Consider the following 12,665-nt stretch of genomic DNA (forward strand, 5'->3'; position numbering starts at 1 on the left):
CGGCTGGTTGCAAAGCCAGGTGTGGGGGAGTCAGCCCACAGCTCCGCTGCGCACAGCTGGGGTGCCTGGTCCTGTGGCTGCCCTGTGAGCTGGGCAGCCCTGTCGGGCCCACCTTAATCGGTGTAGTTGGGGTGGGGGCTGAGGAGGCCAGGAAAGGCCTGTGGACGGCACAGAGGGGTTGGATGGCGCTGCTGGTGTGGGGTGGGGATGAGCAGGGAGGGGAAGGAGCACCTTTCGGTTCTGGCCCAGGGGGTAGCAGGAGCTGCAGCCCAGGCTGGGGCAGGTCATGCCCGAGGGAGAGGAGGCCGGGGGAGCACCACTCTCCACAGACTCTCAGGACGTCCACGTCTCCCTCTGCAGATCATGATACCGCCGCCACCGCCGCCACCACGGAGCGAGAAGCCCAGATAGACACCCCGGCGGCCCCGGGTCCCGGAGCCCCGCTGCCTGCCGCCCGGCCGAGGACCCCACCCCGCCTGCCGCCCGATGCTTGCAGTGGGGCCCGCCATGGACAGGGATTACCCGCAGCATGAACCCCCGCCGGCAGGCAGCCTCCTGTACAGCCCGCCGCCCCTGCAGGTGAGCCCCTCCCCCAGCCCCGGCCCACCCCACAGGGTTAATGGGCGCTTGTCCTGCCCTGAGTGCCCAGGGTCGCGGCATGCGGAACGCTGCCCCAGAGGACACGGCGCGACCTCCACCTGAGCTTCCTGGCTCGGAGCCGGGCTCCACCCACCCCCGTGGGCCCCGGAGAGGGTCCCCATGGGGATGTGAAGGGGAGGCTGCTCATGGCCCCAGCTTTTCAGGAAGCGTATTTGAGGTGATTCTGTCTCCTGCAGAGCTTCCAGTTCCTCTGCCGTCAGCTGTACTGGGGGCTCGACTTCACTTGTAGGAACCTGTCAGTGAGGGAATTACTTAAACAATGTATTGTGGCCGAGCACGGTGGCTCATGCTTGTAGTCCCAGCACTTTGGGAGGTGGAGGTGGGCAGATCACCTGAGGTCCTGAGTTCGAGACCAGCCTGGCCAACGTAGCAAAACCTTGCTTCTACTAAAAATACCAAACTTAGCCAGGTGTGGTGCCAGACGCCTGTAATCCCAGCTGCTCGGGAGGCTGAGGCAGGAGAATCACTTAAATCTAGGAGGCAGAGGCTGCAGTGAGTGGAGACTGCACCACTGAACTCTCACACTTGTAGCCTGGGCGACAAGTGTGAGACTCCGTCTCAAAAAAATAAAAAATAGGCTGGGTGTGGTGGCTCACGCCTGTTACCCCAGCACTTTGGAAGGCCAAGAGGGGCAGATCACAGGAGTTTGAGACCAGCCTGGCCAACATGGTGAAACCCCATCTCTACTAAAAATACAAAAAATTAGCCTGGCGTGGTGGCAGGTGTCTGTAATCCCAGCTACTTGGGAGGCTGAGGCAGGAGAATTGCTTGAACCTGGGAGGCAGAGGCTGCAGTGAGCAGAGATTGCGCCACTGCACTCCAGCTTGAGTGACAGCGAAACTCTGGCTCAAAAAAAAACCTTTTTTTTCTTTTAAATTAAAAATGTATATTCATGTGTGTGTATATCTACACATATGTACACACATATATAAACAGATACATATATACACACATACGTGTATGTGTATATATATATGTGTGTGTGTGTATATATATGTATTTTTTTTAGTTTTATCTTTTTTTTTTTTTTTTTTTTTGAGACGGAGTCTCGCTCTGTCGCCCAGGCTGGAGTGCAGTGGCTGGATCTCAGTTCACTGCAAGCTTCGCCTCCCAGGTTTACGCCCTTCTCCTGCCTCAGCCTCCCGAGTAACTGGGACTATAGGCATCCGTCACCTTGCCCGGCTAAGTTTTTTTGTATTTTTAGTAGAGACGGGGTTACGCCGTGTTAGCCAGGATGGTCTCGATCTCCTGACCTTGTGATCCGTCCGTCTCGGCCTCCCAGAGTGCTGGGATTACAGGCTTGAGCCACCAAGCCCAGCCAGTTTTATCATTTTTGAGACAGGATCTCGTTCTGTCGCCCAGGCTGGAGTGCAGTGGTGCGATCTCGGCTCACTGCAGCCTCTGCCTCCCGGGCTCAAGTGATTCTCCTGCCTCAGCCTTCTGAGTAGCTGGGACCATAAGTATATGCCACCATGCCTGGCTAATTTTTTTTTTTTTTTTTTTGAGACGGAGTCTTGCTCTGTCACCCAGGCTGGAGTGCAGTGGCTGGATCTCAGCTCACTGCAAGCTCCGCCTCCCGGGTTTACGCCATTCTCCTGCCTCAGCCTCCCAAGTAGCTGGGACTTCAGGTGCCCGCCACCTCGCCCAGCTAGTTCTTTGTATTTTTTAGTAGAGACGGGGTTTCACTGTGTTAGCCAGAATGGTCTCGATCTCCTGACCTCGTGATCCGCCCACCTTGGCCTCCCAAAGTGCTGGGATTACAGGCTTGAGCCACCGCGCCCGGCCTCCTGGCTAATTTTTAAAATTTTCTTGCAGAGATGGGTTTTTGCCATGTTGGCCAGGCTGTTCTCAAACTCCTGGGCTCAGTTGATCCGCCCACCTCGGCCTCCCAAAATGCTGGGATTACAGTTGTGAGCCACTGCGCCCGGCCCTGCCTGGGGTTTTTCTACCTGGATACAGAGGGACTGCCCTCTCCTGTCAAGCAGCAGGACCTGCTCCGGGACTCCAGGGTCTCCTGGGCACTCCCTAGCCCAACGCCCAGGTTGGCCTGTGGGGCGAACATCACAGACACCCCTCGGCAGTCCATCCTCAGAGGGCTCTGGGCAGCCTCCTGCCATGTTCTGACCGTCCAGAGGGGGCTCCCAGCCGGGGCCAGGGTACCCCTCTCGGAGCAGGGTCCCTTTTGTGGCCCAGACCCCTCCTGTCCCCCTCACTAGTTCCTGAGCCCCTCGGGGTTGAGGCTGGATCCCCACAGCTGCCCCAGTGGAGCTCGACTACTGGCCGTCGGTCGGCCTCCTTGGCCACCATAAAGGGGCTTGGCCAAGCCACATCCCCGCCAGAACAGCTCCATCCCCCAACACCCGCCAGGTGCTTGTTCCAACCCAGGAATTCTATCTCGGAAACACACCCGGAGGACTGATCAGGAGGGAGGGAAGACAGGGCGGCACTATTTATAGCGGCAGGAAACTGGAATCTCCCCAGAGGCTCCACAGTGGGGAAATAATTAAGCGAATTATGTGATGTGGAGACAGAGGAGCCGTCTTCGAGGATCCGAGGGGGAGCGGGAAGGTGTTAGCGGTGACAGTTGGGGCCTGCAGCAGAGCTCGACCCCGGCGGGGGCACTGGACAGCAGCCACGGGGCTCAGGCCGGGGCACACCCATGCGCGCAACCGGCTTTGCCTCCCAACACGCGTGTGAGGCTCATCCCACCCTCCCTGTTCCGGGTTCCGTCACATTCGGATACAGTGTGGACACCACTGACCAGGGTCAGCTGAGTTCACACACACACGGCCCAGCCTCTTCCAGCGCCAGAGTATTAAATTAGAAATAAAAATACACCAGCCAGCGCAATGGCTCACGCCTGAAATCCCAGCACTCTGGGAGGCCGAGGTGGTGCAGATTGCTTGGGGTCAGGAGTTCGAGACTGGCTTGGCCAGCATGGTGAAATCCCATCTCTACTAAAAATACAAAAATTAGCTGGATGTGGTGGCTGGCACCTGTAATCCCAGCTACTCAGGAGGCTGAGGTAGGAGAATCGCTTGAACTCAGGAGGCGAGGTTGCAGTGAGTCGTGATTGTGCCACTGCACTTCAGCCTGGGTGACAGAGTGAGACTCCATCTCAAAATAAGGAAAGGAAAGAAAATCCCCAGGCAGGCTCTGATTGGCTGGCCAGGGTCAGGTGACCATCTCTGGACCAATTATGTGCTAGGGCCTGCCCTCTAAAGGTGAAGCCGCACCCTCTGGCTGCCAGAGAAGGACCCAGGGAAGGTTCTGATTGGCCTGCCATGCCCATGGCACCCCTGTGGGGTGGGACTAGGGTATCTGTGATTGGCAGCTCTCAGCAGAGCCACGGGCTGTGGGAGGAGGTTGGGATAGAGGCAGTCATGACTTCCCCCCCATTCCAGCCCCTAACCTGGCCTGGGCACAGGTGGAGCATGTTGGGTGAGCCGAGGACCCCTGGGTCCTCCCACCCTGGGACCCCACAGCCCCCCGCCCCACTCCTGTAGCTGCAGTTCCCTGTCTGTGGCCATGCCCAGACTGGCCCAAGGCACCGTGTGTGCCTGAGACAGGTGACTCCAGCTCATCTCAGGAGGCTGGGTTGGTCTGGAGTCACAGTCCAGTTCCAGAATGTTCTGGATGTGCCACGTGGCCTTGGGAAGTTCCTGTTTCTCTCCGGGGCTGGCTTTCTCTCTCCCCAAAAGGGCAGGAGGAGGCAGGAGGAGGTTGCCTCCAGACCCAGGCTCTGGAGCCCCCGGGGCTGGTGGCCCTGCTTCCTGCAGGCCGCCACCTTGGGACCTTCTCACTTGTGCGGGAGCTCAGGACGCCCAGGCTGCCGGCCTCTGTGCAGGGGAGGAGCTGTGGGCTTTCGCTGATAAATTTATTTTATGCAAAAGCTGGAGGAGCGGGACAGCAGTCACCCCGAGGGCTTTGCCTGTCTCGGGCTCTCGGTGGTCCTGGAATCCCCCACCCAGCACCTGAGGGTACAGAAAGGGGCCCCTGGCCGTCAGGGCTGGTTCCCGGACAGCGTGAGGTGAATGAGAGGCCAGAGGTGGCTGAGCCCCAGGGAACTGCATCAGGGCCTCAGGGAGGAGCAGGGCTCGCGTGGGCCTGGGAGAGGTCATTGGGGAACTCGGGGCAGCAGGCGAACCCCTGCCCCCCGCTCTGGAAGCCACCATGGCCCATGGTCCTGCTGGGATAAGCAGGATGGTGCCCCCGGCCGGTGGCGTCTCCCTCGTGACCATGGGGGCGTCTGTGATGGCAGGGTCTGTCTGCTGCAGGTGGAGTTGGCCCTGTGCAGGTGGGGGCCCTGCTGAGGGGTGCCCATTCTGCAGGGCACGAGGTGTCCACAGCCCTGCCCCCAAAGCCACAGGTGCTGACCTCAGGCTTGCTGCCACCCCTGGGCCTGCTGCCGCCCCATGTGCTCCCCATCCTCAGGTTTTGGGGCCTGCTGTGTGCCCCACGCCGCTCTCGTTCCCAAGAGCAGGCACAGTGAGCTTTTCCCAGAGAACCATGGGGTGGGACGTCAGCTCCTGGCGAGGGTGTTGTAAGCCTGGCCTGGAGTGAGACCCACCAGAGATTCGGCCAACCTGGAACCACTTACGCCTCCGCTGACCTCTGGCTGAGCCTCCAGGCCACTGGTCACCACTTCCCAAAACAGGCTCCCGGCACCCCAACCCCATGCAAGTTCTGAGAAGTCAGGGCCCTGTCCCACGCAGCAGCCTGAGCTTCCGGGTCACACCAGCACGTGCGAGGGCCGTGGAGCTGGTGTGAGGCCCTCACCTGCCCCAGGCCCTGCCCGAGGAGCCCCCGTGTCCACCCTGCACTGCAGGCGGCAGGTGAACATCTCCGTCATGTGAACAGTCCGATCCTCCACCTCCTAGAATGGGGCCTCCAAGCAGGGTCCTGGGGCAGCAGCACCCCCAGGTCTTGTGTGAGATGCAGACTCCTGGGCTGTGGGCCTGGTGGTAGAGCGAGGCCTGCGTGGAACCCTTCACGTGGGTGTTCAGCGCCTTCAGACCACACCACAAGCCTTGGGCGGGGTCTGGTGCAGGTGGGGAAACCAAGGCACATGGCGGTTAAATGACTCCCCAGGAGATTCAGCAGGGGCAGGATGGGACCCTGACTGCAGGGCCTCCCTAACCCCTTGGGCTCTCACCCTGCCTGGAGGGCTCAGCCAGGCTGCACCGCAGGTCCCTCTGCTTCCCACTTGCTGATGCCCGCCGTCTCTTCCAGAGCGCCATGCTGCACTGCCCCTACTGGAACACCTTCTCACTGCCGCCGTACCCTGCCTTCTCCAGTGACAGCCGGTGAGTACCGAGGTCCTCCCCGCACAGCTTCCCAGGCCTGCTCACTTCTGAAGTCACAGATACAAACGGAGTTCTGGGTGCAGGGCGCGAGGGCTCAAAGTCCTGTGGAGGGGTTGGGGGGTGGTGTGCACGTGGTCCTGGAAGGCTCCACCCCACGGGCCAGGTCCAGGCTGAGACCACTGTTTGTTGAACGCTGTTCTGTGATCCATGGCTTCCGTCTCCTCGAGAGCCCAGCTTGGTAGAGGGCGGGGAGGTGTGGGCTGGGGCGGGGGGGCCTCCTGTGGAGGTGACACCAGGGTGGGAAGGGGTGAGGGGTGGAGGTGACGCCAGGGTGGGAAGGGGTGAGGGGTGGAGGTGACGCCAGGGTGGGAAGGGGTGAGGGGTGGAGGTGACGCCAGGGTGGGAAGGGGTGAGGGGTGGAGGTGACGCCAGGGTGGGAAGGGGTGAGGGGTGGAGGTGACGCCCGGGTGGGAAGGGGTGAGGGGTGGAGGTGACGCCAGGGTGGGAAGGGGTGAGGGGTGGAGGTGACGCCAGGGTGGGAAGGGGTGAGGGGTGGAGGTGACGCCAGGGTGGGAAGGGGTGAGAGGTTTTCTGGGGTGAAGGGAGCCAGAAGGGCACTTTTCCCACAGAGGGCAACAGCTGGGCTGGGTTTTGCAGGGGAGGTAGGAGTTGGCCAGGCTCCCAGGCTCCCAGGCTGTGCAAAGGGCTTGGGGGCAGGTGTAGCCAGAGCCTTGGGAGACGCCAGGAGATTGTGGAGCAGCTGTTTGTGGCCCGGGAGTGGAGTGGATACTTCTTTCCTGTTGGTGTTTGCAAACCTTTCCGTGCAGGAGGAGAGTGGCCCCCAGGCGGTCCCTGCCCCGGGGACAGCTCTGCACAGGCCGCTCAGACCCAAGCCCTCTGGCTCCCCACTGGGCAGGGACCTGGGCCTGCTGCCAGCCCTGCTAGAGAGAAGCTTCTGGAGGGAGAGCCCGGGGGAGCCTGGCGGGTGGGAAGGAGGCGCTGGGGACGGCAGCCACCCCTCTCCCGACCACAGGAGCTGGCCAGGAGGGCTGGAGTGGAGAAGGGCAGAGAAGACTCCCTTCAGCAATGCCCAGTGCTCCCTGCCAGCCGCATGTTATTCCTGGAGTCTGCAGAGAGGTGCCCTTGGGTGGGGGGTCCCCAGGACCCACTCCTTGCTGTGTCGTCTGCCATCCTCAGGGTGACGGTGGGGGGACCGACCTGGGCCCTCCTGGGAGGATGGTGATCCTGGGTTTCTGCCCGTGGCGCTGTCCTCCTTCGTGGCAGGAGTGAGGTGTGGGCCAAGGGGCCTGTGTGTGGGGGAGGGACGGCCAGGCAGGAGTTCTGAAACGCCAGAATGAACCCTTAGAATGAGTCCTGCTGATGGAGCAGGGAGGGCGGGATGGTGGCCCTGGACACCCTCCACCCACCTGGCGGCCGTTCCTGAGGAGCCAGGCCGGGCTGTGTCCAGTGGGGTGGGAGGGCAGCTCCAGGCTTGACCACCAGACCCCTGGAGGCCCCTCTGTGTGTGCAGTGGAGCCGTGGGTCCTGCCGGGCCTGGGCACGCTCCAGCGGGGCCTTCAGGGGCCTCTGGCTGCGGCCACGGGGGAGCAGTTGTGTTACTGAGGGAGTGGGTCCATCACCCCCACGCCCACTCTCACCTCCCCCGTCTCCCTCCCCTTCTCCCTCCAGCCCGTTCATGAGCTCCGCCTCCTTGCTTGGCAGCCAGCCCTGCCCAGACACCAGCTATGCCCCCGTGGCCACCGCCTCCAGCTTGCCACCAAAGACCTGCGACTTTGCTCAGGTAGGAGCCCCAGGAGCTCTCCGCGCTGTGGGGGGCAGGGTGGAATCTGAGCCACCTCTCCAGCTGCCCTGCGACCTCTGACCTCTCGCGCTCACATCCGCCCGGGACTCGGTGACCTTGGCTTCGCCCCCTAGCCACAGGGTTTAGGTGGGGCAGTGGGAGCCCGGAGATGTGGCTTGGTTTTGGGGAAGAGCCAGTGATTGTCCCTTTGTGTCAGCAGTGAGCCCCGCCTGGCCTTTGGGGTCCCTGTGAGCATCTGGGCAATGTCGCAGGGGGAGTTGGGGGGACGGCGATGCTGGGAGAGACCTTGGCAGCCGTCGCGCCCCCCCCATGGCCCTCTCTCTGGGCGGGTCCAGACACTGCACGCTGGAGTCCCAACCCCGTAACAGCCACCTGAAAACAGAACTCACACACCAAAGGAAGAGAACCTTCAACCTCATTCTCTCCAGGGTCACTGGGGGTCCCAGCCTCCCACTGTGGCATCAGGCGACCCCACCCCCGTCCTCACAGCCTCCCGAAGGGGTTCCCAGTGCCCCACCTTCCTCACGGCTGCTCTGGAGCACCCAGTGCCACAGAGATCGGCTTCCCTGGGACGGTTCAGATACCGCAGCCTCTCGTGTCGACCAGGGGCTGCTGCTGGGCCGGACCACGCCCAGGGCCTGCTGGGGAGCGAGGGTCACGTGGTGCTCACCTCCCCGAAGCCTCCACTTCCCCCTGTGTAATGGGCATGTGAGATCTGCCTGGGCCTCAGAGCTCGTGGCGGGTGGGCACAAGCCGGCCAGATCCGGAGAGAAGCGGTCAGGTGTGGCTGCAGCAGAATGGAGCCAGTTCAGGTCCCAGGGCTCACCCAGACCCAGGCCCTGCAAACCGCTCGCCGGGTGGACCCTGGGCCCACTTCTCCCCACTCAGGGCCGTAGCAGAGCGGGGCAAAGTGAGCCGGACCCTGGGTCTGTGCTGGGGCGACAGGGTCTCTCACGTGCGCCTCCACCCTGGAGTCTGTGAGGGGACCTTCCTGGGAAGTCTTTTGGCATGTCATTGGGTAAGGATCAAGATGAGGCGAGGTAGCCCTGAAATCCAGCACAAGGGTCCTTGTGCTGGGACACACAGAGGATCCTTGTCCTGTGTGTCTGAGGAGTCTGAGACAGGAGAGACGGGAGCTGGTGCGACACCGGAGGCGGGCTGGGGCGGGTTGGCCACAGGTCAGGGTCGCCTGGATCCCCAGGGCTGGAAGAGGTGGGTCAGAGCCGGGGGAGGGAGCGAGGCCCTGAGACACCTTGACCTCAGACTCATGGGCTCTGGGACGGGGAGAGGGTGGATTCCTGTCCTGGAGCCCCCCGTGCGTGGCCTGGAAATTGGCCTACCAGCTGTGTTCAGGGGAGGGGGCGCCCCTGCTCATCTAAGAGCTGAGGTCAGCAGGGTGCACACCGGAGCTCTGTCCTCACCCGAAGTAGCCCTGGACCCCCGTATGATCTGGTCCTGGCCAAGGCGTGGCGAGCTGCTGCCCCATGCCAGCTGGACACAGGAGGAAACTGAGGCAGGGGAGGCACCCGTCCAGGACCGGCGTCCATGCCGCACCCTTCAGAGGACACGGGAGAAGTCCGGGGTGTGTCTGATGGCAGTGGCCCCTTCCTCACTGCCACTGCCGTCCTACCAGCCCCTGCTCAGCCTGTCCTTGCCCCTCCCCCTTCTTCTCTTTCACCCCTTCTCTGCCTCTTTCTGTCTTCCTTCTGTCTCTCTCTCCTCTCTGTTCCTCTCCCTCTCCCCCTTGCTCCTAGTCTCTCTCTCTCTCCCTCTCTCTTAGTCTCTCTCTCTGTCTCCCTCCCTCTTAGTCTCTCTCTGTCTCTCTCTCTGTTAGTCTCTCTCTGCCTGTTTCCCTCTGTCTCTGCCTCTCTCTCCGCCTCTGTCTTCCTCTCTCCCTCTACCTCTGTCTCCCTCTCTGCCCCTGTCTCTCTGTCTCCCTCTCTGTCTTTGTCTCTGTCTCACTCTCAGTCTCTGTCTCTCTGTCTCCCTCTCTGCCTCTGTCTCTGTCTCCCTCCCTGCCCCGTCTCTCTGTGTCCCTCTCTGTCTTTGTCTCTCTGTCTCCCTCTCTGTCTGTCTCCCTCTCTGTCTCTGTCTCCCTCTCTGTCTCTGTCTCTCTGTCTCCCTCTCCACCTCTGTTTCTTTGTCTCCCTCTCTGCCTGTGTCTCTGTCTCCCTCTCTGCCTCCATCTGTCTCCCTCTCTGCCTGTCTCTCTGCCTCTCTTGTCTCTGCCTCTGTTTCTCTGTCTCTGTCTCTCTCCCTGTCTCTGTCTCTGTCTCATGAATTCTCCCGCTTCTCCCCTCCCGAACAATTGCTGCTGCATCTGTTCAGCCCGGAGCCCTCGGGGCCGCTGTGCTCCCTTCGTCTGCTCCGCGTCTAACCCCTGCTGGTCACTGCGCGTTTGGGGACTGTGGCCGCTCATGATCCCTCTTCAGAGCATGCCACATCCATCCGGCAGATGTTGGTTCTGTAAGCGCTGCCCGCCCAGCTCCCTGCCCACCCTGCCCACAGCCGCCTCACATTCCAGAGGCCACGTGTGGGCAGCTTGGACCCAAATCTCCCTGTTAAAGCGGAAGAGGCTCCTTCAAAGGAGACCTGACCCGCGGCGCCGAGTGTGGGCCGGGGCGGGGGTGAGTCAGCGCAGGCCTGTGGACTGGGCCGCATGGTTCTGTGGTGCCGAGCGTGGGATGGGACGCGTGGTTCTGCTGTGCCGAGTGTGGGCCGGAACGGGTGCAGGTCAGCCTAGGCCTGTGGGCCGGGCCGCATGGTTCTGTGGTGCCGAGCGTGGGACGGGGCGCGTGGTTCTGTGGTGCAGAGCGTGGGACGGGACGCGTGGTTCTGTGGTGCCGAGCGTGGGACGGGACGCGTGGTTCTGCTGTGCCGAGTGTGGGCCGGAACGGGTGCAGGTCAGCCTAGGCCTGTGGGCCGGGCCGCATGGTTCTGTGGTGCCGAGCGTGGGACGGGGCGCGTGGTTCTGTGGTGCCGAGCGTGGGACGGGGCGTGTGGTTCTGTGGTGCAGAGCGTGGGACGGGACGCGTGGTTCTGTGGTGCCGAGCGTGGGACGGGACGCGTGGTTCTGCTGTGCCGAGTGTGGGCCGGAACTGGTGCAGGTCAGCCTAGGCCTGTGGGCCGGGCCGCATGGTTCTGTGGTGCCGAGCGTGGGACGGGGCACGTGGTTCTGTGGTGCCGAGCGTGGGACGGGGCGCGTGGTTCTGTGGTGCCGAGCGTGGGACGGGACGCGTGGTTCTGCTGTGCTGAGTGTGGGCCGGAACGGGTGCAGGTCAGCCTAGGCCTGTGGGCCGGGCCGCATGGTTCTGTGGTGCCGAGCATGGGACGGGACGGGTGTGAGTCAGCCCAGGTCTGTGGGCTGGGCCATGTGGTTCTGCGGAGACGGGAAGGAGTCCAGACCTGAGCTTGGCATTCGAGGCCCTTCACACCGTGCCCCCACAGCGCAGCCCAACCCGCCACAGAAGCCTCTGCTCCCGACTCAGACCTGAGGAAACCGTGCTGGCTGCACTGTTACAGCCCCCAGGACGTCCCCATCCTGATCCCCAGGACCCGTCGTCGTGTTGCCTCTCGTGGCAGACGGAACCTGCAGGTGGGACTGAGTGACAGACCTGAGACAGGAGAGCATCCGGGGTGACCTGGAGGCCCACAGGGTGTCCTCACAGGGCCCTCACGAGAGGAGGCGGGAGGGTGAGAGCCAGAGAGAGATGGGAAGAGGCTGCGCTGCAGCAGTGAAGCGGGAGGAAGGGGCCCCAAGCCAAGGGATGCCGGCGCCTCTGGACACTGGGAAAGGCGGGAACTGGGTTTTTCCCCCTGGAGCCCCCAGGAGGGACCTGCCCTGCCCACCCTTGATGTTACAACTTCTGCCCTCCAGACTGTGAGAGGATAAGCGTGTGTTTCATTTATATATTTTTTTAGTTTTTATTTTTAGAGACAGGGTCTGGCTCTGTCGCCCAGGCTGGAGTGCAGCGGTGCAGTCTCGGCTCACTGCAGCCTCCACCTCCTGGGTTCAAGCGATGCTCCCACCTCAGCTTCCCCAGTAGCTGGGGCCACAGGCACGCACCACCACACCCAGCTAATTTTGTATGTTTTGTGGCAATGAGGTCTCACTGTGTTGCCCAGGCTGGTCTCAAACTTCTGGGCTCAAGCGATTCTCCTGCCTGGGCCTCCCAAAGCCTGGGGATTACAGGCGTGAGCCACCACATTCAGCTTGTTGGAGCCATGAGGTCGACAGTAGCTTTTCACGGGAGCGAGGGTAGATGGAGGCACCATTCGAAGCCGTCGTGTGGTCTGTGGCACAGGTGCATTCCCTGCAGGTGTTTCTTGCTGTTGTATAAAACCACGAGGAATTGGTAGGGAGAACCTCTTGCTGGACTGGGGGTGAGGGTGAATGTAAAACCCCACAGGCCATAACGAGCCAGCTGGTCAGTACGTTTTTTTTGTTTGTTTGTTTGTTTGTTTGTTTTTTTGAGACGGAGCCTCGCTCTGTCGCCCAGGCTGGAGTACAATGGTTCCATCTCGGCTCACTGCAAGCTCTGCCTCCCGGATTCAAGCTATTCTCCTGCCTCAGCCTCCCAAGTAGCTGGGATTACCAGTGTGTGCCACCACGCCCAGCTAATTTTTATATTTTTAGTAGAGACGAGGTTTCGCCATGTTGGCTAGGCTGGTCTTGAACACCTGACCTCAGGTGATCTGCCCCTCCCTCTCAGCCTCCCAAAGTGCTGGGATTACAGCCATGAACCACCGTGCCTAGCCTTTTTTTTTTTTTTTTTTTGAGGCGGAGTCTCGCTCTGTCGCCCAGGCTGGAGTGCAGTGGCCGGATCTCAGCTCACTGCAAGCTCCGCCTCCCAGGTTCACGCCATTCTCCTGTCTCA

The 12,665-nt window shown here is 61.7% G+C and overlaps 1 protein-coding gene across 6 annotated transcripts in view; it reads left to right on the plus strand.

Moving 5' to 3' along the window:
* SBNO2 (strawberry notch homolog 2) overlaps positions 1–12,665 on the plus strand; it is a 70,758-nt gene that overhangs the window by 19,515 nt on the left and 38,578 nt on the right. For all 6 annotated transcript variants that reach the window (XM_037994551.2, XM_037994554.2, XM_007994575.3 and 3 more), the window contains exons 2-4: positions 361–579; positions 5,893–5,966; positions 7,656–7,767. In XM_037994551.2, coding sequence (XP_037850479.2) covers positions 487–579; positions 5,893–5,966; positions 7,656–7,767 — 279 coding nt within the window. In that variant the 5' untranslated portion in view covers positions 361–486. The remainder of the gene's footprint in view (positions 1–360; positions 580–5,892; positions 5,967–7,655; positions 7,768–12,665) is intronic.

Source organism: Chlorocebus sabaeus, chromosome 6 (genome assembly GCF_047675955.1).
Source record: "Chlorocebus sabaeus isolate Y175 chromosome 6, mChlSab1.0.hap1, whole genome shotgun sequence".
Lineage (NCBI taxonomy): Eukaryota > Metazoa > Chordata > Mammalia > Primates > Cercopithecidae > Chlorocebus > Chlorocebus sabaeus.